Source organism: Nerophis lumbriciformis, linkage group LG30 (assembly GCF_033978685.3).
Source record: "Nerophis lumbriciformis linkage group LG30, RoL_Nlum_v2.1, whole genome shotgun sequence".
NCBI classification, from domain to species: domain Eukaryota; kingdom Metazoa; phylum Chordata; class Actinopteri; order Syngnathiformes; family Syngnathidae; genus Nerophis; species Nerophis lumbriciformis.
The window spans coordinates 5,559,182-5,586,034 of record NC_084577.2 but is presented as its reverse complement, the minus strand read 5'-3'; the positions used below and the strand labels follow the sequence as shown (position 1 = coordinate 5,586,034).

At 39.2% G+C, this 26,853-nt stretch overlaps 1 protein-coding gene across 3 annotated transcripts in view; it reads right to left on the bottom strand.

Moving 5' to 3' along the window:
• alp3 (alkaline phosphatase 3) overlaps positions 1-26,853 on the bottom strand; it is a 78,232-nt gene that overhangs the window by 49,455 nt on the left and 1,924 nt on the right. Inside the window, exons 2-5 of one of the 3 annotated variants that reach the window (XM_072911956.1) lie at positions 18,583-18,681; positions 16,106-16,222; positions 12,343-12,458; positions 81-255 (exon numbers count right to left, since the gene is read on the bottom strand). In XM_072911956.1, coding sequence (XP_072768057.1) covers positions 81-255; positions 12,343-12,458; positions 16,106-16,222; positions 18,583-18,640 — 466 coding nt within the window. In that variant the 5' untranslated portion in view covers positions 18,641-18,681. The remainder of the gene's footprint in view (positions 1-80; positions 256-12,342; positions 12,459-16,105; positions 16,223-18,582; positions 18,682-26,853) is intronic. The other 2 variants (XM_072911955.1, XM_072911957.1) reach the window with 2 other exon arrangements.

Genomic DNA, 26,853 nt, shown 5'->3' with positions numbered 1-26,853 from the left:
GTACAGTAACCCGCGCCTATTTTTCCATATACTGTACTAACACCTCTCATGGTTGTTACAGCATCTTAAAGTTTTCTCACCGGCATCTTTGGCCCACTTCAGGATGGATGTGACTTCATTTCCCATCTGGCTCCTGCAGACGCCATTTCGAGCTGCTGCACTGACACCAATGGTGTTCAGGTTGGTTTTGACTCCACACAGATAAGCAGTGGCTGTGGCGGCGCTATCTGCAATCTGGAAGTCCACACTGTAAGTCTGCACAAAGCACAATAAAGCAGCATTAATGCTATTTACTGACAGTCCACAGGTTTGGCCTTGACTCTCCAGAGTGGAATCTTTTCTGCATGAAAAATATGTCCCAGAAGGAAAACATAACCTGGTGGTTGAACAGGTAAGGCGAGCATCTAATGACAAACAGACCTACAACACTCAATTAATTCCAGCAATACCATAAACTACCTTCAGGCGATAGTATCACAGTATTTAGTGTAGTTTTACTTTATTGTGTTTTTTTAGTCATAAGTGGAAAATTATGTTTTGTAATATTTTTGATTGTTTTTAAATCATTACAAATAATTGCTTATACTGTACTTCATTGACTCAGAAGGTAACTTAAAGGTACTTTAAAAATGTCTCGATAAAACTTTTTTATTTCCAATACGATAACGACATTGGAGTCTTCACTATTGGCTGATACAGATATTGATATGATATATCAGCACGAGTCATACATACTTTTCTTATTTTGTAGTGTGGCATGTTGGAAAAAGCATCATCCAGTAAAATTGCTCAAGCAGAGAACAATCAATGGTATGCAAAATACTAACCTATGTGTTATCTATCACCTGGACTGGACTAACGCTGTCTTCAAATTGAAGTGGAGTGGTAATAGCTTTTGGTGACACATAGTGGTCACAATGATTCGTTAATTTAAGCTCATGGCATAGCAGGTTGAATGATGCGGACACATTTGTTACTGGATACTACTGCCTTGGACACATTGTATCTGTAAGTACTATGCAATTAATGATAGTACAAACCCCAAAACCAGTGACGTTGGTACATTGTGTAAATTGTAAATAAAAACAAAATACAGTAATTTGAAAATCCTTTTCAACCTATTTTCAATTGAATATACTGCAAAGACAAGATACTTAATGTTCAAACTGGACAATGTTGTTATTTTTTGCAAATATTAGCTCATTTGCAATTTGATGCCAGCAACATGTTTAAAAAAAGCTGGCACAAGTGGCAAAAAAGACTGAGAAAGTTGAGGAATGCTCATCAAACATTTATTTGGAACATCCCACAGGTGAACAGGATAATTGGGAACAGGTGGGTGCCATGGTTGGGTATAAAAGTAGATTCCATGAAATGCTCAGTCATTCACAAGCAAGGATGGGGCGAGGGTCACCACTTTGTCAACAAATGCATGAGCAAATTGTTGAACAGTTTAAGAAAAACCTTTCTCAACCAGCTATTGCAAGGAATTTAGGGATTTCACCATCTACGGTCCGTAATATCATCAAAGGGTTCAGAGAATCTGGAGAAATCACTGCACGTAAGCAGCTAAGCCCGTGACCTTCGATCCCTCAGGCTGTACTGCATCAACAAACGACATAAGTGTGTAAAGGATATCACCACATGGGCTCAGGAACACTTCACAAACCCACTGTCAGTAACTACAGTTCTTCGCTACATCTGTAAGTACAAGTTAACTTAGCTTAACAAGTGGCTGGCTAGCTTCTGTAGACAACAGGGACTAACGTTTATTGATAATTGGCCCTCTTTCTGGGGCAAACCAGGCTTGCTGATGAGGGACGGCCTTCACCCTAACCAGGAAGGCGCCATCATCCTGTCTAAGAATATAGACTACTGTTTAAGTCACATTTGACTAACTACACTAGAGCAAGCCCGGTCACAGGCAATTACAGAGCCTGCTAGTCCGGGTGAGGAGTCAGTTAAGCTAGAACTAGCCAGCGCCAGGCTGGATAATTCCTGTACGCATAGCAATTTTCTTAGAATAACACACAACTCACATAATGTGTTTTCTGTTGTGAATGTGTCCGGGGTAGATATGCATTCTACTGAGGTGGCAAATCATGATGCGTTCAGTCGATCGCAGCATCAAGCAAACAATCTGAAAATTCCCGTCGTATCAATTCCTAGATATGGTCGAAACTATTTAAAGTGCACTACGTATAATAAACGCAACATTATTAATATTTCTACTACGGATAATTTAAACAAAAACTCGTCAAAACAGCCCAATACTTATAATATGGGCTTTTTAAACATAAGATCATTGTCTCCCAAAACGTTATTAGTTAATGAGGTCATTAGAGACAACAATCTTAACGTCATTGGTCTTAGCGAAACCTGGCTCAAACCAGACGATTTTTTTGCGCTAAATGAGGCATCTCCTCCTAACTATACGAATGCGCATATTGCCCGTCCCCTTAAAAGGGGTGGGGGGGTCGCACTAATATACAATGAAAACTTTAACCTTACCCCTAACCTAAATAATAAATACAAATCGTTTGAGGTGCTTACTATGAGGTCTGTCGCACCGCTGCCTCTCGATATGGCTGTTATCTACCGCCCCCCAGGGCCCTACTCGGACTTTATTAATGAATTCTCAGAGTTCGTTGCTGATCTAGTGACGCACGCAGACAATATAATCATAATGGGGGACTTTAATATCCATATGAATACCCCATCGGACCCTCAGTGCGTGGCGCTCCAGACTATAATTGATAGCTGTCGTCTTACACAAATAATAAATGAACCTACGCATCGCAACGGCAATACGATAGATCTAGTGCTGGTCAGGGGTGTCACCACCTCCAAAGTTATGGTACTCCCGTATACTAAAGTAATGTCCGATCATTACCTTATAAAATTCGAAGTTCTGACTCATTGTCAACAAACTAATAATAATAATAACTGCTATAGCAGCCGCAACATTAATGCCGCCACAACGATGACTCTTGCTGACCTACTGCCTTCGGTAATGGCACCATTCCCAAATTATGTCGGCTCTATTGATAACCTCACTAACAACTTTGACAATGCCCTGCGCAAAACCATTGATAGTATAGCACCGCTAAAACAAAAAAGGGCCCCTAAAAGGCGCACCCCATGGTTTACAGAGGAAACCAGAGCTCATAAATTATCATGTAGAAAGTTGGAACGCAAATGGCGCGCGACCAAGCTTGAGGTTTTCCATCAAGCATGGAGTGATAGTTTAATATCGTATAAACGCATGCTTACCTTAGCTAAAGCTAAATATTACTCAAATCTCATCCGCCTCAACAAAAACGACCCTAAATTTTTGTTTAGTACAGTAGCATCGCTAACCCAACAAGGGACTCCTCCCAATAGCTCCACCCACTCGGCAGATGACTTTATGAATTTCTTTAATAAGAAAATTGAACTCATTAGAAAGGAGATTAAAAACAACGCATCCCAGCTACAACTGGGTTCTATGAACACAGATACAACTGTATCTACGACGGATACTGCAATACAAAATAGTCTCTCTCTTTTTGATGAAATAACATTAGAGGAACTATTACAGCGTGTAAGTGGGATAAAACAAACAACATGTTTACTTGACCCACTTCCTGGGAAACTTATCAAGGAGCTTTTTGTATTATTAGGTCCATCAGTGCTAAATATTATAAACTTATCACTTTCCTCTGGCACTGTTCCCCTAGCATTCAAGAAAGCGGTTATTCATCCTCTGCTCAAAAGACCTAACCTTGATCCTGACCTCATGGTAAACTACCGACCGGTGTCCCACCTTCCCTTTATTTCGAAAATCCTCGAAAAAATTGTCGCACAGCAGCTAAATGAACACTTAGTGTCTAACAATCTCTGTGAACCTTTTCAATCCGGTTTCAGGGCAAATCACTCTACGGAGACAGCCCTCGCAAAAATGACTAATGATTTACTGCTAACGATGGATTCTGATGCGTCATCTATGTTGCTGCTTCTTGATCTTAGCGCTGCTTTCGATACCGTCGATCATAATATTTTATTAGAGCGTATCAAAACACGTATTGGTATGTCAGACTTAGCTTTGTCGTGGTTTAACTCTTATCTTACTGACAGAATGCAATGCGTCTCCCATAATAATGTGACCTCGGACTATGTTAAGGTAACGTGCGGAGTTCCTCAGGGTTCGGTTCTTGGCCCTGCACTCTTTAGTATTTACATGCTGCCGCTAGGCGACATCATACGCAAATACGGTGTTAGCTTTCATTGTTATGCTGATGACACCCAACTCTACATGCCCCTAAAGCTGACCAACACGCCGGATTGTAGTCAGCTGGAGGCGTGTCTTAATGAAATTAAACAATGGATGTCCGCTAACTTCTTGCAACTCAACGCCAAGAAAACGGAAATGCTGATTATCGGTCCTGCTAAACACCGACATTTATTTAATAATACCACCTTAACATTTGACAACCAAACAATTACACAAGGCGAATCAGTAAAGAATCTGGGTATTATCTTCGACCCAACTCTCTCGTTTGAATCACACATTAAGAGTGTTACTAAAACGGCCTTCTTTCATCTCCGTAATATCGCTAAAATTCGTTCTATTTTATCCACTAGCGACGCTGAGATCATTATTCATGCGTTCGTTACGTCTCGTCTCGACTACTGTAACGTATTATTTTCGGGTCTCCCTATGTCTAGCATTAAAAAATTACAGTTGGTACAAAATGCGGCTGCTAGACTTTTGACAAGAACAAGAAAGTTTGATCATATTACGCCTATACTGGCTCACCTGCACTGGCTTCCTGTGCACTTAAGAAGTGACTTTAAGGTTTTACTACTTACGTATAAAATACTACACGGTCTAGCTCCGTCCTATCTTGTCGATTGCATTGTACCATATGTCCCGGCAAGAAATCTGCGTTCAAAGAACTCCGGCTTATTAGTGATTCCCAGAGCCCAAAAAAAGTCTGCGGGCTATAGAGCGTTTTCTATTCGGGCTCCAGTACTATGGAATGCCCTCCCGGTAACAATTAGAGATGCTACCTCAGTAGAAGCATTTAAGTCCCATCTTAAAACTCATTTGTATACTCTAGCCTTTAAATAGCCCCCCTGTTAGACCAGTTGATCTGCCGTTTCTTTTCTTTTCTCCTCTGCTCCCCTTTTCCTTGAGGGAGGGGGGCACAGGTCCGGTGGCCATGGATGAAGTGCTGGCTGTCCAGAGTCGGGACCCGGGGTGGACCGCTCGCCTGTGCATCGGCTGGGAACATCTCTGCGCTGCTGACCCGTCTCCGCTCGGGATGGTGTCCTGCTGGCCCCACTATGGACTGGACTCCTACTACTATTATGTTGGATCCACTATGGACTGGACTCTCACAATATTATGTCAGACCCACTCGACATCCATTGCTTTCGGTCTCCCCTAGAGGGGGGGGGTTACCCACATATGCGGTCCTCTCCAAGGTTTCTCATAGTCATTCACATCGACGTCCCACTGGGGTGAGTTTTTCCTTGCCCGTATGTGGGCTTTGTACCGAGGATGTCGTTGTGGCTTGTGCAGCCCTTTGAGACACTTGTGATTTAGGGCTATATAAATAAAGATTGATTGATTGAGATTGAAGTTAAAACTTTACTATGCAAAGCGAAAGCCATTTATCAACAACACCCAGAAATGCCGCCGGCTTCGCTGGGCCCGAGCTCATCTAAGATGGACTGATACAAAGTGGAAAAGTGTTCTGTGGTCTGACGAGTCCACATTTCAAATTGTTTTTGGAAACTGTGGACTTTGTGTCCCACGGACCAAAGAGGAAAAGAACCATCCGGATTATTGCAGACACAAAATTGAAAAGCCAGCATCTGTGATGGTATGGGGGTGTATTAGTGTCCAAAGCATGGGTAAATTACACATCTGTGAAGGCGCCATTAATGCTGAAAGGTACATACAGGTTTTGGAGCAACATATGTTGCCATCCAAGCAACGTTACCATGGACGCCCCTGCTTATTTCAGCAAGACAATGCCAAGCCACGTGTTACATCAACGTGGCTTCATAGTAAAAGAGTGCGGGTACTAGACTGGCCTGCCTGTAGTCCAGACCTGTCTCCCATTGAAAATGTGTGGCGCATTATGAAGCCTAAAATACCACAACGGAGACCCCGTACTGTTGAACAACTTAAGCTGTACATCAAGCAAGAATGGGAAAGAATAAGAATTCTACCTGAAAAGTTTCAAAAATTGGTCTCCTCAGTTCCCAAACGTTTACTGAGTGTTGTTAAAAGGAAAGGCCGTGGAACACAGTGGTAAAAAAAAATGCCCCTGTGCCAACTTTTTTGCAATATATTGCTGCCATTAAATTATTTTAATGATTAATGATTATTTACAACAAAAAAAAATTGTTTCTCAGTTCGAACGTTAAGTATCTTGTCTTTGCAGTTTATTCAATTGAACATAAGTTGAAAAGGATTTGCAAATCATTGCATTCTGTTTTTATTTACCAATTACACAACGTTCCAACTTCACTGGTTTTGGGCTTTGTATATGTTTATTATTATATTATTATGACAAATGTTGGGTTTTAAACTGCAGTACTATTCAACTAAGAGCACTTATTATGTATGTCTTGCTTGTGTGTTAATGTGTGCTTAGCTGTTGTGTAGCTGATAGCTCCTAGTAGCCTATAGCCTACCTTGTTTACGTTTTGTAAATTACTTTACTAAAATACAAGAAATCACCAAACTTCTTTGCACTTAAATCAGCGATTTTAGATAAAAGCCAACATAATTCACTAATTGTATTTTTTTGGGGGGCTGATATCAGAACGATATCTAATATCAACATTGGATCAGGACACCCCTATTGAAAAGAACTGATTTGTTGAATATACCAATATGTAGGTTAGATCAGTGGTTCTTAAACTTTTTTCACAAAGTACCACCATGAGGACAAACATTAAACTACAGTAGCGTAGTAGGCCTAAATATTCATTAAAAAAAAAACAAAGCAGAGGTTTTATTTGACAAGTATATTTAATATTTTCGGCCATTGTAACATTACACAATTTGAACAGTGACACTGTGTTTGGATCTTTAATTAAGTGATTATTTGTCGAACTCGTGATAGGCGTAGCACAGTTTGAGGATCAATGGGTTAGAGAACACAACTAAGGCTGACAAGCCAGAAAGTTAGGGAGTCAGTCAACTATTTTGTTTTCTTTTGACAGCGCAGTCATTAGTTTCTGCCTCAACAAAACCTGACAAAAACCAAAATAATATTTCTGGTATTGTCTATAAAAAATTAGGCACTTTTCCCCTGATATGAGTTCATGCACCGCACTAAAATGGTGTGCGTTGTCAGGCAGCAGATGTACAGCCTGAAGCTTGATCACATTCATATTCAATGGAGGCTTGAGGATAAAGGATGCCATATGCTCTACTGATTGCAAAACCCAGGCCTCCCTTTATTGTCATGTGGAGCTGGAGCCTATCACAGACGATTTGGGTCTTAGAGTCTTACACCCTGGACGGGTCACCAGTCAATCCCAGGACACGTACAGCACAAATAACCATCACACTCACCATTTGGGGATGGAGTATGTGAATGAAATTAACACTCTGTGTTTTTTAGGGCCACTTTTTTTAGAAATGAGTTGAGGATGTCATTTATATCAATCAGTTATAAAATGTTTCATAACTGATGTTGGGCCGCCCCAAAATATCTCTTTCTAAGCTGAGGTTTGTTTGGGCTGCTGTGGTACTAAGTTGTAATACACTTTTCCACCATGTGTGGCAGTAATGACAATCTCAAACCAGAGTTAAAAGTTAAAGTACCACTGATTACTCTCTGCGTTTGACCCATCCCCTTGTTCCACCCCCTGGGAGGTGAGGGGAGCAGTGAGCAGCAGCGGTGGCCGCGTTCGGGAATAATTTTGGTGATTTAACCCCCAATTCCAACCCTTGGTGCTGAGTGTCAAACAGGGAGGTCATAGGTCCCATTTTTATAGTCTTTGGTATGACTCGGCCGGGGTTTGAACTCACGATCTACCAATCTCACAGCGAACACTCTAGCCACAAGGCCACTGACTTTGGACTTTGGCATGGTTTGTTTTCCCATGGTGCAAAGGATTTGGACCAGACATGGCGTGAAGTTAAATACATGATTTAATAATAGATTATAAAAAGTATAAACAAAAGGGGCGCACAAGGCGGGGAACAAACTTGGCTAATAAAACAAAACTCGCACCAAGGCAGAACTATGGAAAAAAGGAACAAACAAAAGGCGCTCACAGCGGAGGTACAAAACAGTGGCTTGAATAAACAAAAAAGCTTACGTGGCAAGAAAAGAGCAGCATGAACTATGACCTGGACAGAGTAAGCAGCGTGTCAAGAGTGCAGAGCATGAATGTGATGTCGCCAGGCTGACCAACAGAAAATGACAGGCTTAAATAGTCATGTGGTGATTGAAAACAGGTGCGTGAGTTCAAATGAATCAGGTGCGTGAGTCGTGAGGACAGGTGAACTGATTGGTAGTCATGGAAACAAAACAGGGAGTGAAAAAACAGAAACTGACAGAGTGCAAAAACCAAACAGAACATAGCCAAACTAAACATGATCACCAAGACATGACACAGTTTAGTTAGGAAATATATTCATTATTCATTTACAACATACTTGTATGTCAATTTACTTCTATCAATTATTTGAGTCCCTTTTTAATGCAGTATATTTGGTTAGTACTAGTAGTAGCTAGTCTAATCAGCCTGACCTAAGTCTAAAGTTTGTGTGTTAAAAATATAGTAATTAACTAATAATCAACCCATGGTTGTATATCATTTGACAAGCTTGTAAACTGTCAGTAGGTTCAATATAATTATTGAATGTGATTAAAATCAGGAGTAAGATTACTAATTCTGTGTTAATATTTGAGTGGGACCCGGGGCCCCTCTGTAATGGAAAAAGTTGGGCCCTGAGGTCGAAAAGGTTAAAAACAAAATCCTGTTATAAAATGTATGCTGAAAAACATGTTGCAGTCAGATTTCAATATAAAGGTTGTTTGAATCAAAGTGGGAACGTGTGGTAACTGAATGATATTTGAATATAAATGTATGACGAGCTGCCTTATTCTAATATTACTTAATTGCCTATGCGTTTTATCATTACATATTTTTTTAAGAAAAATATTATCTGTAGCATTTGCGGTAACGGTACAGTGCTTTGTTTTTTGTTTTTTACAGCATTACTGTATTTTGCTGTAAAATTTTGGCGACTGAGCTTCCATTTTTTTTACCGTACAATCAATTCTCATCGTTAAAGTGTGCGATTTGATAGATGTTATGAGTCAAGTGGATATTTAAGTATTTATTTAACTACCTTATGAGTTAAATAAATAAATGAGGTTTGAGGGTTGAGTTTTTTCCGAGGATGTCGTTGTGGGTTGTGCAGCCCTTTGAGACATTTGTGATTAAGGGCTATATGAGTAAACTTTGATTGATTGGTTGATTGATATATTTTGTATGATAATATATGTGTTGCATTATTAGATAATATTAAAGTAAAAACGTTTGTTTTTTTTAACTTCATGTAGTACATGTATTGTTTTCTGTCAAATTGGAAAGAATTAATATATTTAGTGAGAAAAGCTGAAGTACTTTATTGACGCACAAAAAAACGATGTGTGAGTTTGGCACCTGTGTCCTAGCACACAATTGTGGTGCATTCAAGGACCTGATTAAAGTTCATTCTTTTTTAAAGACAGGGAGAGGCTTAAGTAAATGCACTAATAATAATAATAATAATATAATAACGTATTGTTGTGATTATTCTTATCCAGTGGTGATAATCCCACATGAATCAGTAAATATCTACACTGTGAAGTAAAGGGACAGATTTATTATCATATTTCAGTGAAAAATGACGGATTGTATGGTTATAAAAACAAACATTCTGGCTACTTTATGGTACATTTCTTGAAGGGCGGGGGTCCTTTAGTCTAATCATGACAAATAAGTAACATTAAAAATGCCTGCCCCTTAGGAAAGCAACATTCATTAGCAGAACATAAAAACATCAGGGTTCAAATGATAAAGTGTATTGTTCTATAATGAAATGATAAAAGTTAGCTAAGAGTTACCTGTGCCTCAAGAGGAACCACAAATGTAAACGTAAACAATTTTTCAGGTTCTTTTACCCTATGGTCTTTTCTTTCAAACTGTTTCCTCTTATCAAACACTTCTTCATCAGTCCTGTGGCTTTACGTTTGCTGCGGTCGCCGCTATTAACGCCGGGTCTCGGCTTAGCAGCACAGGCGGCTTCGTACTGCTTCCAAAAATCCCCAAGTTTGTGAATCTTTAAGTGACTTTTTAGATTTGATTGTGTTGAAGCTCGTCCTTAACCCTGCATGCTTGTGTGTGTGTGTTAGAGATGCGCGGATAGGCAATTATTTCATCCGCAACCGCGTCAGAAAGTCGTCAACCATCCGCCATCCACCCGATGTAACGTTTGATCAGAACTGCATCCGCCCACCATCCGCCCGTTGTTATAGATCTAATATTAATAAAAAAAATTTAAAAAAGGGTGAAAACTACGCGAATTGCACCTTGTGCAGACAAGATTTTTCGATCGGACACGGAGGAATTAGCGATGTAAAAGACCACGTTGGGACAAAAAAACACAAGTCTAATGCCGTTGCTAGCGATACAAGTGGAAAACTTTCAACGTTTTTCGTCGCCCAAACAGATTCTTTGGATGTGATAAATGCCGAAGTTTTATTTACGGAGGCAATAATTGAGCATGGACTTCCAATCGCACTGGCTGATCACATGGGACAGTTAATAATGTAATGCAACCTTTAAAAATCATTACGCGGTGATCGCGATCCCAAAAATAAACTTTTCTTGCATGATAATGTCCAGAAAAATTCGCTTTATATTACTATAGAGTCCTTTTAACGAATGAGTTTGATGGTTTATCACAAACCTTAAATGAAAGAAGTCCTTTGTTCTCTTGCACCATGCATGCGCAATCCTGTCGGCTGTATTTCACAGCACGACATACTGTAAAAAGTGTTTATACTATTTATACTTTCAATTAACAAATTGAAGTCTTGTGAAAGGTTGACAGGATAACTGGCATTAACTGTCAAAATAATTTCAAACTATTGAAGTTAGCTTACAGAATAAACATGTCAATCAACCCATATGATTTTTGCTGTAATATTTTTGTTTTGAAAAGTCACTGTGACTGATAGAAAAGTGATGGTTTTAGCAACATTTTAACCTGTCTGAATGCTAATAGTCATTTTGCGTCGGGGGGCGAAGCCCTGAACCCTCCACCAGGACTTTGTCCTGGACCTACCGGGGCCTGCGGCCCTTGGACCCTGGCTACTAGGTTTTTCTGATTTAAAAGTTGGCAGGTATGGTGAGGTTATAAAGCTTTTGCCTGTTAAAGAAAGGAGACTGATCCAATGCACAGACATTCGCGTGCCACGCTGTCACGACCCAGACGCACACCAGTGCGTAATCATATGGGAGCCGCGCTGAGCGCACCTCCAAGCGCGTCTCGCTGCCGGCGACGGCCGGGTATATGGGCCCACGCTCCAGCGCCATCCATTTTCAGGGCTAGTTGATTCGGCAGGTGGGTTGTTACACACTCCTTAGCGGGTTCCAACTTCCATGGCCACCGTCCTGCTCTCTATATCAACCAGGGTGAGCCCCACCCCTTTCATGAGCGCACTACGCGCGGAGTGACCCCTGTTACGCGCCCCCGGCAACAGGGGTGGCAAGCAGGTAAGCTGCGCGGGCGGAGCGCGCGGAGTGACCCATGTTACGAGCCCCCGGCCACGGGGGTGGCGGGCAGGTAAGCTGCTTACCTGCTGCGCGTGACGCCGGCCGCGGCGAAAGCGGACGAGGCGGGGTGTCGGTGCGGTGGGCGCGGTAGTGACCCTGGACGTGCGTCGGGCCCTTCTCGCGGATCGCCTCAGCTACGGCTCCCGGTGGGGCCCTCTCGGGGGAAGGGGCCTCGGTCCCGGACCCCGGCGAGGCGTCCCTTCTCCGCTCCGTAAAAGTGTCCATCTCTTCTTTTTTTTTCTTCTGTTGTGGCATATGCAGCAGGTGCCTGCTCGTTTTTCGTATGTGGGTAACAACATTTAACTATGTATATATATTTCCGAATTGGTTTAACTGCCACCCGCAAAAAAAAAAAAAAAAAAAAAAAATTGATCCGCCCGACCCGACCCGCGAGCGGATAAAATCTTAGTTTTTTTAATTTCATCCGCCCGATCCGCGGATAATCCGCGGACTCCGCGGTTGTGTCCGCAAACCGCGCATCTCTAGTGTGTGTGTTACCTTCGCCAAGCCCACATGAGGGAAGGTGTCCATGGTCATCACTGTCTCCTCTCCAGTGTGGTTCTGCAGTTGTCCCTTGAGTATACGAGCTGCTGTGTAGGTTGTGATTCCCATACCTAACGTGCACACGCAACACACACACACACACACACACACACACACACACACACACACACACACACACACACACACACACACACACACACACACACACACACACATTCTGGTTATCATTTGGAATGGGGACCAAGTTTTTGATCATCCCTTGTGGGGACCACCCTTTCTACAGGTTGTGGAGGCATTAAAAAATTAGCTCATATACATCTTTAAATCTCTGGATTGATGAAGTAATGTGCTGATCATTCTTACTGGGGACCCCTGGGGAAAAAGAGTTAATATGGTTCATGGGGACCAAATTTAAATAATTTTGCATAATTCCCACAAATTAGTACGTGACTACTGAGGACCATTTAAAAAAAAAAAAAAAAAGTTCAAATTAAATATGACATGATCCTCAGAATACAGCACTACAGTTGTCCTCTTATAGGAAGTTTCACCACTTAAATGTTAAAGCAAATCCTGCATCTTCAGTGACATTACTGAAAACTGCTATTTGGCAGTAATGAAGTTGTCTGCAACTCCAACTACCATATATAGAAGGATGGAAAATTCAGAATGTGAATCATACTTTAAGGTAGTAATGTTTTATAATCATGCTGTATGAAAATGTCATCCTAAGGCAGTGTTTTTCAACCACTGTGCCGTGGCACACTAGTGTGCCGTGAGATACAGTCTGGTGTGCCGTGGGAGATTATCTAATTTCACCTATTTGGGTTAAAAACATTTTTTGCAAACTAGTAATTATAGTCTGCAAATGATGTGTTGTTGTTGAGTGTCCGTGCTGTCTAGAGCTCGGCAGAGTAACCGTGTAATACTTTTCCATATCAGTAGGTGGCAGCCAGTAGCTAATTGCTTTGTAAATGTCGGAAACAGCGGGAGGCAGTGTGCAGGTAAAAACGTGTCTTATGCTTAAACCAAAAATAAACAAAAAAGTGAGTGCCCTTAAGAAAAGGCATTGAAGCTTAGGTAAGGCTATGCCGAACGAAACTAAAACTGAACTGGCTACAAAGTAAACAGAATGCTGGACGACAGCAAAGACTTACTGTGGAGCAAAGACGGCGTCCACAATGTACATCCAAACATGACATGACAATCAACAATGTCGCCACAAAGAAGGATAATAACAACTGAAATATTCTTGATTGCTAAAACAAAGTAGATGCGGGAAATATCGCTAAAAAGGAAGACATGAAACTGCTACAGGAAAATACCAAAAAAAGACAAAAAGCAAGACAAGAACTAAAACACTACACACAGGAAAACAGCAAAAAAACTCCAAATAAGTCACGGCGTGATGTGACAGGTCGTGACAGTACACCTACTTTGAGTACTGTCATGATGTGGTGGTGACGAACCCCAAGATGCAGAGATGACAGAAAAAAAAGGTGAAAACAAAAAGGCGCACGAGGCGAAGGCACAACTTAACACAGGAAACAAAAGCTACCACTTAGCCTGAACTATGGACATGAAACAAAAAGTCGCTAACTTTGGCATGAATAAACAAAACTTACTTGGCAAGGCACGAGCAGCATGAACTAAGCATGAAATCATCAGCATGAACTATGGTATCTCCAGAAAACAAGCATGAACAGAGCATTGCATGAAACAGGGAGTCCACAGCATACAACAAACAATACTCCAGCACTGACTGGAGGGCAAGGCAGGTTTAAATAATGATTATATATACCGGTATTATATATTAAATAATAATTAGTGCTCGGGCAGCAGATGAGCGGGCGAACACTAATCAGAGGCAGGTGGAAATAATAAGTAACCATGGTAACTAAAACAAACAAGGGTGCACAAAAAACAGGAACTATGAAGTCCAAAACTAACAGAACATAAAACATGATCCGGGACATGGATCATGACAAGTACTATTAATGCCAGGATAATAAATGTTTCACTTTTCAATAAAATTAATTTTCTCTTTTACCAATATTTGAAACATGTAAACAAAGTAAACAAACCAGCTACAGCCCGATGAGGGGGCTGCTGTGCAAATGTCTCACACTCAAACTAACCAGTGAACATGTTTTATGGGCCAAAGCTTAAAAATCACTTAGGCATCTTCAGAATGGATCTGACTATCATTTAAAGGCCTACTGAAATGTGATTTTCTTATTTAAACGGGGATAGCAGGTCCATTCTATGTGTCATACTTGATCATTTTGCGATATTGCCATATTTTTGCTGAAAGGATTTAGTAGAGAACATCGACGATAAAGTTCGCAACTTTTGGTCGCTGATAAAAAAGCCTTGCCTGTACCGGAAGTAGCAGACGAGTAGCGTGACGTCACAGGTTGTGGAGCTCCTCACATCTGCACATTGTTTACAATCATGGCCACCAGCAGCGAGAGCGATTCGGATCGAGAAAGCGACGATTTCCCCATTAATTTGAGCGAGAATGAAAGACTCGTGGATGAGGAAATGAGAGTGAAGGACTAGAGGGCAGTGGGAGCGATTCAGATAGGGAAGATGCTGTGAGAGGCGGGTGGGACCTGATATTCAGCTGGGGATGACTAAAACAGTAAATAAACACAAGACATATATATACCCTATTAGCCACAACACAACCAGGCTTATATTTATATGCCACAAATTAATCCCGCATAACAAACACCTCCCCCCTCCCGTCCATATAACCTGCCAATACAACTCAAACACCTGCACAACACACTCAATCCCACAGCCCAAAGTACCGTTCACCTCCCCAAAGTTCATACAGCACATATATTTCCCCAAAGTCCCCAAAGTTACGTACGTGACATGCACATTGCGGCACGCACGTATGGGCAAGCGATCAAATGTTTGGAAGCCGCAGCTGCATGCGTACTCACGGTACTGCGTCTGCGCATCCAACTCAAAGTCTTCCTGGTAAGAGTCTCTGTTGTCCCAGTTCTCCACAAGCCAATGGTAAAGCTTGACTGTCATCTTCCGGGAATGTAAACAATAAAACACCGGCTGTGTTTGTGTTGCTGCAGTCGGCCGCAATACACCGCTTCCCACCTACAGCTTTCTTCTTTGCTGTCTCCATTGTTCATTGAACAAATTGCAAAATATTCACCAACACAGATGTCCAGAATACTGTGGAATTTTGCGATGAAAACAGACGACTTATTGGCTGGCCACCATGCTGTCCCAAAATGTCCTCTACAATCCGCGACGTCACGCGCTGACGTCATCATACCGAGACGTTTTCAGCAGGATATTTTGCGCGAAATTTAAAATTGCACTTTAGTAAGCTATTGGCATGTGTTGCAATGTTAAGATTTCATCATTGATATATAAACTATCAGACTGCGTGGTCGGTAGTAGTGGGTTTCAGTAGGCCTTTAAAAAGGTTTCCCTTTAGGGGACCTGTTTTTTTGTCCTCACACCGTCAGAGGTCCCCTAAAGGTGACTGTGTAAACAGAGCGATGTCCCCATTTAGTAAGCATTGCCAGATCTCACACACGCACACGCACACGCGCACGCGCTTTTCTATCCATCCAATTTTCTACTGGAGGACCAACACCCGACCAAACAACTTTGGGGGTTTATGTTTTGATATTTGAGATGCCGATATTGATTTCAACTAACTGGGTCAGACGTCCGTTTCACATGCTCCACGACTTGCTGGCTGTGTTGTTGCGTAACTCACCATCTCCCAGGAAAAACAAGATGTTCTTGGCCACGTCGGTGTTCAGCTTCCTGTTCAAAGCGTTGCGCAACGTCTGCCGAGCTTGTGATCTCCAGAACTCCGGGTTCTCCTCCTCGACTGTAAGGAAGCACGTCGGCCATACATGAACGTCATGAACCGCTCTTGTGGGGAAGATGCTGACTTTTTGTTTAGTTAATTTGATAAGATGAGCCGGAGCGGTTTTCATGAGAGAAACCAGTGAACTGCTCTTTGTCCAGGCCTTGATGATGTGGATGTGTTGCCGTATCGCACCTCATTATCATGTCCTCTGATCTCCTGCATGATTATTAGCGCAAGATTATCAGTGCGTCTGAGGTGACTCTCAATATGTACACAGAAACTAATTCAAGCAGTACAAATGTAAGATATTTAATAGAGGAAAGAAAATGCCTTGTCAGCTCTATTCAAACACAGTGTTACTGTTCAAACTGTGTGTAATGTTACAATGGCCAAAAAAATTAATATACTTGTTGAATAAAACCTCTGCGTTGTTTTTAATAAATACTTGGGCCTACTATGCTGCTGTATTTTAATGTTTAACATTTAATGTTGGTCATTATGGAGAGTCAAGTTTTTTTTTCCTGAGGTGGTACTTGGTGAAAAAAAGTTTGATGTAATGAGTAGACAATGAGTTTACAATCGACCCGGTAAATACAGAGCCAGTGCTGACACCGATACTTTTTATTTGAACATTTTCAATATTTAATTGAACCATTTGGGTATTTTGCCTCTAAGTTGTTTAATATATTTATGATTAATTTTCAGCAGATTTTGGTGTCGATCTGAAACCAAGTAAATACAGAACCGATGCTTTTTAGTTGACATTTTTTAACATCATTGACTTATTTTGCCTTCAATTTGTTGATCATGGTAATAATCGCAATAAAATACTACTAGAATTATTACTGTGAACTTTGGTATCGATTCGATACCATGTGGCTAAAATACCCCGTATCGCCAATACGGATACGTTTACTTGAAATTCCTCAATATCCCTGAATGATTTTGTAATTTTGGCTTCAATTTGTTGATTATAATTATAATCAAAAATGTTGTACTCCCAGAACTGATCATGTACATTTTGATACCGATCCGATCCCATGTGATTTCACCTTTAGTATATTGATCATGATGATAATCTGAATAAAATACTACTATAATCAATCCTGTAAATGTTGGTATCAATCTGATACCAAGTGGCTAACTAACTACCCTCTATCGCCAATACTGATACCAATGTGTTTTACTTGAACGTTTTCAAGATTATTGAATGAGTGTCAGATTGTGCCTTTAATTTGTGGATCATGAGCATAATCTCAATAAAATAATAATATAATTAATACTGAAAATGATGTTATTGATCCAATATCAAGTGGCTGAATTGCCTGTATCACCGATACTAACACCAAAACCTTTTACTCAACATTTTTCAAGATCATTGATGGATTTTGTCATTTTGCTTTTAATTTGTTTCTCGTTATCATAATCTAAGTAGGATACTAGTAAATTGCTACTGCAAATTTTGATATCGATTTGATACCAGGGGGCTAAATACCCTCTATTGTCGATACCGATACTGTACAATAACAAGATCATAAAATTATTTTTTATTCTATTTTGCCATTTATTTGTTGATTAAAATTGAAAAAAACTGCAGCAATAATATTTGAATTTAATATTATTCTGTTATCTATCTATCTATATACAGTATGTGTGTGTATATATGTATATATATATATATATATATATATATATATATATATATATATATATGTGTGTGTGCGTGTGTATATATACAAATACAACAATATATGACAATCCAACAATAATAACAAAACAATACAATTATTATTTATTAATAATATATTTTATTTGATTGTGTATTTCTTTCTTTATGCATTTGTGTATAGTTAGTTTCCTTTTATTACATACAATGGTTGAGCAAAAACAAAAGCAAAAACTACTATCAGCGCTCATTCAAATCCTTTAGCAAAAAATGCTAAGAAAATAATAATATATATATATATTGTCCAACTCTTTAATTACCGATACCAATATCAACCGATACCGATATCAACCGATATATACAGTCGTGGAATTAACACATTATCATGCCTAATTTGGACAACCAGGTATGGTGAAGATATGGTACTTTTTTTTTAAATAAATAAAATAAAATAAGATAAATAAATTAAAAACATTTTCTTGAATAAAAAAGAATATGTAAATAATAAAATATAACAATATCAATAATGTAACAAGATGAACAATACAATATAAACCCAGATTAGTGAAAATAAAAATGCAAGACCAATACTGATACTACCCTTGGTATCAATGATTTTGATATTGGACTTTTCTTTCCTCTGCTATGTGTTGGATTTTATGAGACTGGAATTCCGTCATCAAGTGGTGGCAAAAGTATCTAAACGTCTTACCTTTGGCTGCAGTTGTTACAAAGATGACAAGTAAAAGAGCAAATCTTGAAAGCTCCATGGCTGTGCTGAGGCTGGAGAACCGATCTGGTCTCGGTCATCCTGTGATATCATTAACAACGTGTCATAAATGACGCTGATACGTTTATTGCTGGTGTTGAGAGACGCTTTACTGATATTGTACGGCAGGGACACATACTGACAGAAAATATATTTGCTAACAGGACTGAAATGAAACCAATGTAGATACATTAATAAGTTATATGCATCTTATAGCAAAAGGCATAATCCAGTGACGACCACGTAAAGTGAGTTTTAGTGTGAGTCGGAATTTACAGTCCAGTTGACTTCCCCAATTTTTATTGTTTCATTTCACTTCACTTTTCACTCTACCTCTCTTTGACACACTGCCATCATAAGAGTCTGCCTCACACTTGAGAAACATAATGACGGGGGAAAAGTATTTTTAATAATATACGGTATTGCATTGTAACACACATCTCCCTGACGCCTTAAGGACTGCACTAGCCAATGAGCTCTTTAGCGCCGCCGTAGTGGGTCCCTGGAGCTTTTTGGAAAATGTATGAAAATAGAAAATATATTTTTTGTTTTAATATGGTTTCTTTAGAAGGACAAACATGACACAAACCTTCCTAATTGTTAGTCATCCCACTGTTTATATTAAACATGCTTCACTGATGAGAGTATTTGGCGAACGCCGTTTTGTCCTACTAATTTTGGCGGTCCTTGAACTCACCGTAGTTTGTTTACAAGTACAATTTTCTCTGATGCTGCCACACAAAGACGTGTTTTATACCACCCCTTTGTCTCATTTTGTCCACCAAATATTTTATGCTGTGCGTGAAAACACAAAGGTGAGCTTTGTTGATGTTATTGACTTGTGTGGAGTGCTGATTAGACATATTTGGTCAGTACATGACTGCAAGCTATTCGATGCTAACATGCTATTTAGGCTAGCTGTATGTACATATTGCATCATTATGCCTCACTTGTAGGTATATTTGAGCTCATTTAATTTCCTTTACTTGTGTCCTCCGTGTATTTAATTTATATTTGCATGTCTCATGACACATTATCTGTATGTAATATTGGCTGCATTTCAGATAGTTGTTTGTGTGCCATGTTGTTCCAGACCACAGCAAACGTAACCCAGCTTGCAAAGATTGTAATAAATCCATTAGAAGACAGCCTGCCGTCTTCTTGAACACACACATCTATACCTTATATATATACATACAGGTAAAAGCCAGTAAATTAGAATATTTTGAAAAACTTGATTTATTTCAGTAATTGCATTCAAAAGGTGTAACTTGTACATTATAGTTATTCATTGCACACAGACTGATGCATTCAAATGTTTATTTCATTTAATTTTGATGATTTGAAGTGGCAACAAATGAAAATCCAAAATTCCGTGTGTCACAAAATTAGAATATTGTGTAAGGCTAATACAAAAAAGGGATTTTTAGAAATGTTGGCCAACTGAAAAGTATGAAAATGAAAAATATGAGCATGTACAATACTCAATACTTGGTTGGAGCTCCTTTTGCCTCAATTACTGCGTTAATGCGGCGTGGCATAGAGTCGATGAGTTTCTGGCACTGCTCAGGTGTTATGAGAGCCCAGGTTGCTCTGATAGTGGCCTTCAACTCTTCTGCGTTTTTGGGTCTGGCATTCTGCATCTTCCTTTTCACAATACCCCACAGATTTTCTATGGGGCTAAGGTCAGGGGAGTTGGCGGGCCAATTTAGAACAGAAATACCATGGTCCGTAAACCAGGCACGGGTAGATTTTGCGCTGTGTGCAGGCGCCAAGTCCTGTTGGAACTTGAAATCTCCATCTCCATAGAGCAGGTCAGCAGCAGGAAGCATGAAGTGCTCTAAAACTTGCTGGTAGACGGCTGCGTTGACCCTGGATCTCAGGAAACAGAGTGGACCGACACCAGCAGATGACATGGCACCCCAAACCATCACCCAACCATGCAAATTTTGCATTTTTTTTGGAAATCGAGGTCCCAGAGTCTGGAGGAAGACAGGAGAGGCACAGGATCCACGTTGCCTGAAGTCTAGTGTAAAGTTTCCACCATCAGTGATGGTTTGGGGTGCCATGTCATCTGCTGGTGTCGGTCCACTCTGTTTCCTGAGATCCAGGGTCAACGCAGCCGTCTACCAGCAAGTTTTAGAGCACTTCATGCTTCCTGCTGCTGACCTGCTCTATGGAGATGGAGATTTCAAGTTCCAACAGGACTTGGCGCCTGCACACAGCGCAACATCTACCCGTGCCTGGTTTACGGACCATGGTATTTCTGTTCTAAATTGGCCCGCCAACTCCCCTGACCTTAGCCCCATAGAAAATCTGTGGGGTATTGTGAAAAGGAAGATGCAGAATGCCAGACCCAAAAACGCAGAAGAGTTGAAGGCCACTATCAGAGCAACCTGGGCTCTCATAACACCTGAGCAGTGCCAGAAACTCATCGACTCCATGCCACGCCGCATTAACGCAGTAATTGAGGCAAAAGGAGCTCCAACCAAGTATTGAGTATTGTACATGCTCATATTTTTCATTTTCATACTTTTCAGTTGGCCAACATTTCTAAAAATCCCTTTTTTGTATTAGCCTTAAGTAATATTCTAATTTTGTGACACACGGAATTTTGGATTTTCATTTGTTGCCACTTCAAATCATCAAAATTAAATGAAATAAACATTTGAATGCATCAGTCTGTGTGCAATGAATAAATATAATGTACAAGTTACACCTTTTGAATGCAATTACTGAAATAAATCAAGTTTTTCAAAATATTCTAATTTACTGGCTTTTACCTGTATATGTATATACCTATAGCCATTCTAAGCCAGTAAATCCAAGGAGTTATCTCACCCTCTGAGAAGCCTCTGTTTTACCAATGTTTTCCAATGTTGTAAAAATGTGTAAAATAAATATTAAATTTCAACATTTCTGTCAACGAAGATTTGTGTCAGCCTGCGAAACATAGTCATTTTGATAGTAGGCTAACATAGACACTTTTATCATGTGTTGCCTTCATTATAACACTATTATAAGGCTTTTAACTTTTTGCAGCTCCAGACAGATTTTTTTGTTTATATTGTCGATACTGATACTGTACAATAACATACATTTCACAAGATCATCAAATTATTTTTTTATTTTATTTTGCCATTTATTTGTTGATTAAGATTGAAAAAAACTGCAGCAATAACATTTTAATTTAATATTATTCTATTATTATCTATCTATCTATCTATCTACATACAGTATGTGTGTGTATATATGTATATGTATATGTATAATTTTGATCCAATATGGCTACTTCAACATTTTGTGTTGCAGACCCCTGGCCTAGTGCTTTAAACTCATTGGCTAGCACTGCTCAATTTAATGCTGTTGTATATATATATATATATATATATATATATATATATATATATATATACACACAATGCAGGCCAGAAGTTTGGATACACCTTCTCATTCAATGTGTTTTCTTTATTTTCATGACTATTTATATTGTACTGGTAGATGGTCACTGAAGGCATCAAAACTATGAATGAACACATGTGGAGTTATATACTTAACAAAAAAAAGGGTGAAATTCATGAAAACATGTTTTGTATTCTAGTTTCTTCAAAATAGCCACCCTTTGCTCTGATTACTGTTTTGCACACTCTTGGCATTCTCTCGATGAGCTTCAAGAGGTAGTCGCCTGAAATGGTTTTCACTTCACAGGTGTCATAGTTTTGATGCCTTCAGTGACAATCTACAATGTAAATAGTCATGAAAATAAAGAAAACACATTGAAATGAGAAGGTGTGTCCAAACTTTTGGCCTGTACTGTATATATATATATATATACATACACACACACACATTATATATATATATATATATATATATATATATATATATATATATATATATATATATATATATATATATATATATATATATATATATATATATATATATATATATATTAAGGATGTCCGATAATGGCTTTTTGCCGATATCCGATATTCCGATATTGTCCAACTCTTTAATTACCGATACCAATATCAACCGATACCGATATCAATCGATATATACAGTTGTGGAATTAACACATTATTATGCCTAATTTGGACAACCAGATATGGTGAAGATAAGGTACTTTTTAATAAAAATAATAAAATAAAATAAGATAAATAAATTAAAAACATTTTCTTGAATAAAAAAGAAAGTAAAACAACATAAAAACAGTTACATAGAAACTAGTAATTAATGAAAATGAGTAAAATTAACTTAAAGGTTAGTACTATTAGTGGACCAGCAGCACGCACAATCATGTGTGCTTACGGACTGTATCCCTTGCAGACTGTATTGATATATATTGATATATAATGTAGGAACCAGAATATTAATAACAGAAAGAAACATCCCTTTTGTGTGAATGAGTGTGAATGAGTGTAAATGGGGGAGGGAGGTTTTTTGGGTTGGTGCACTAATTGTAAGTGTATCTTGTGTTTTTTATGTTGATTTAATAAAAAAACAAAAACAATTAAAAAACAAAAAACAATACCGATAAAAAAAAAACGATACCGATAATTTCCGATATTACATTTTAACGCATTTATCAGCCGATAATATCGGCAGGCCGATACATATCTAATATATATATATATATACATACATATACTTAGATATAGATATGTTTACGTGTGTAACAATACATTTTGCTTGAAAATTTTCAAGATCATTGAACGATTTTGGGAATTTGCCCTTAGTTGAAAAATACGACTAGAAAAATTACTTCAGATTTAAGTATTGATCTGAAACGAAGTAAATACAGGGCAACTGAAACATAAGCAAATTTTGCTTTTGATCTGTAAACAAGTAAATAAAGGGCCATTATTGGTACCAATGTGATTTTATTTTAAATGTTTCAGCGCTGACTGCTTTTGTCATTTTGCTTTGAATTTATTGATCACGATCATAATCCTAATAAAATACTACTAGAATTACTCATGTAAATTTTGGTATCGATCTGATATTGAGTGGCCTAATACTTTGTATCGCCGATAATGAAACTGCTATAGAGCTAAGATTTTTCAAGATAATTAAAAGATATACACCTTGAATGAGTACTGTAAATTTTGACATTGATCCGATACAAAGTGTATCACCAATACTGATACGTTATACTTTATATTTTTCATGATCATTGAACGATTTTGGTATCGACACAGCGCCAGTATACTGTAGATACAACCGTAGAGATACTTTTTTTTTCTTAAGTGGCAAGAACTGGCGCTAAAATTTGAATGCAGCATTAAAAGGACAGTGTATGTATTTAGTATTTATGATACTTGGGTAATGATACGCTTATGTGTGTATCGGTCAACTGATAACACATCAGGGCTTATGATGATGTAAGTGTGAGAAAGTCCATTAGTACAAAAGCTGACTATCACTGGCCACAAAATAAGGTACACCTACACAGCGTAAATTAAACAGTGAAATAGACATATGACTTTATTACGTGTGTACAAGCGATATTTAAAGTAGATTACTTTTAAAAAGGCTGACATTTTATAATGAATGCGCAAGCAATATATGAATATTTGTCACGCTTGACCAAAATGTCTGCGTGGGTGTCGTTGCAGAGCTTTATTGATGCCTCATTTCTTATTCAGCGAGTACAACGTGTCACGCAGATAATAGAACATTTATCAGCACTAATTTGGTGGCTTGGCGTTCCCGATGGAATCGCTGATGAGCCTTTCAAACGTGAGCAGGCCCCTGCTGATCAGAGACTTGTGGAAATGCAGAGTGGATTACAAACTCCATCACGCTGCTTGAATTTCTCTTTTTGCATTTAAGTGAATAATACGAGTAGTACATACTGTGTACACTATACATATATATATACACTATACAAATATATATATATATATATATATATATATATATATATATATATATACACCGATTGTAGCTGAGATAGGCTCCAGCACCCCTGCGACCCCAAAGGGAATAAGCGATAGGAAATGGATGGATGGATATACATATAAATGTATACATATATATATATATATATATATATAATATATATACACATACACGCACACACACACACACACACATGTGAAATGTTTTTCTTCTTTTTTTTTTTTTAAAAAGAAGAAGAAAAACATTTCACTGTATATACATATATATATATATATACATATATATGTCTTAATAAGGTTATCCAAAAAATAGTGCTCGATACCGTAGTAGAGCGCAATATATGTATGTGTGGGGAAAAAAAATCACAAGACTATTTCATCTCTACAGGCCTGTTTCATGAGGGGGGGTTCCCTCAATCATCAGGAGATTTTAATGGGAGCATTCACATACCATGGTTTATATAGGGCACAGAGTGGGTGGGTACAGGCTGGCGTGGGGGCGTGGTGATTGGCTCATGTGTTACCTAGGAGGTGTTTCCGTCTGTGGCGGCATGCTGTTACTATTTCGCTGCGCTTGTTGAGGGATGACAGGTCTGGACGGTAAATAATAAACAGTTTCTCTTTCAAGCATAGGTTGCATCTTTTATTACCACTATTGTAAGGTGTGCTGGATGCAAGAATTTGCCATGTTATTGAATATTCAACATTATTGTCTTTGAGGTCCCAAATGTGTTTGCTGAGTTCTGTGGTATTCCGCAGGTTTTGGTTCCTGAAAGAAGCCTTGTGATTGTTCCATCTGGTTTTGAATTCTCCCTCGGTTAATCCTACATATGTGTCGGATGTGTTAATGTCCTTGCGTGTTACCTTAGATTGGTAGACAACTGATGTTTGTAAGCACCCCCCGTTGAGAGGGCAATCAGGTTTCTTTCGACAGTTACAGCCTTTGTTGGTTTTGGAGTCGCTCTGTCCGGGGGCCGACGGCTCATTTGCAATTGTTTTGTTGTGGTTTGAGATGATTTGTCGTATATTGTTCATACAGCTGTAGCTCAATTTAATGTTGTTCTTGTTGAATACTTTTCTTAGGGTGTTGTCTTTGGGAAAGTGTTTGTCAATCAGATTGAGGAATTTGTGTCCAATGTTAGTTGAGACGTTTTTGCTGTATGGGGGGGTTGTACCAGATGATGTCGTTTCGTTTTCTGTTCTTTTTTGGCTGGTTTCCTGGCGTGGGTTCATAGGTGAGGGTGAAATTGTATCCGCTTTCATCAAGGGCTTTTTGGTACGGGGGGGTTGCTTGGTCAAATTCAGCTTTGCTAGATGACAGCATCGATAGCCTTTTATTAATTCCGGTAGGTATTCTTTTCGTGGTGGTGGGTGGGTGGTTGCGCTCCAAATTGACATTTGTTGAGCACTGTACGACGATCAGAAATGGAAAAATTCAACATCGACTACTCCACGAAGAACATTCCCATACCCGCGCAGAATGACTACAAGCTAAGGCTCATAGAAAAGACGGAACACTTCCTAAGAAGGATGCGGTGGAAAGCACATTTTTTCCTGCACCCTGAAACAAAAGGAACGCAAAAGAAAACTTACGGATTCAAATCTACCAAGAACCCACCCACAGTTGAGGAACTAAAGGATTTTGAGAACGACATGCTCAAAATGATACAATCAGTCAAATTCAAGCCAATCCGCAACCCACTCACCAAGCTGAAAAATGACAAGGAACGCATCAAGAAAGTAAACAACCTCATCATAGCTGCCGATAAAACCACAAACTTCTACAGAATGGACATACCAGAACATCACACCTTACTGGACAGAAGCATCACCAAATCATACAAAAAAGCACAACCCAATACCTTACAGAACATCCACCTGGAAAATAAAAGGATCGCGGCTGAACTGGACATTGAGGACAGGGTGGACGCCACAGCCAACAAGGAAGCCTTCATCACATTGAAGGACCACAAACCCAACTTCGCAAATAACCCAACATGCCGACTAATAAACCCAACTAAATCTGAAATAGGAAAAATCAGCAAAATAATCCTGGACAGAGTCAACACAAAAATCAAGGACAAAACACCACTCAACCAATGGAGAAATACAGCAGCAGTAATCAAATGGTTCAACAACATCCAAGACAAACAACAGCACAACTTTATCTCCTTTGATATCGAAGAATTTTACCCTTCCATCACGCAAGACCTACTGACTCAAGCACTAGACTTCGCCTCAGACTACGACTCAATCACAGGCAACGAAAGAAACATCATCATCCACGCAAAAAACTCCATTCTCATCC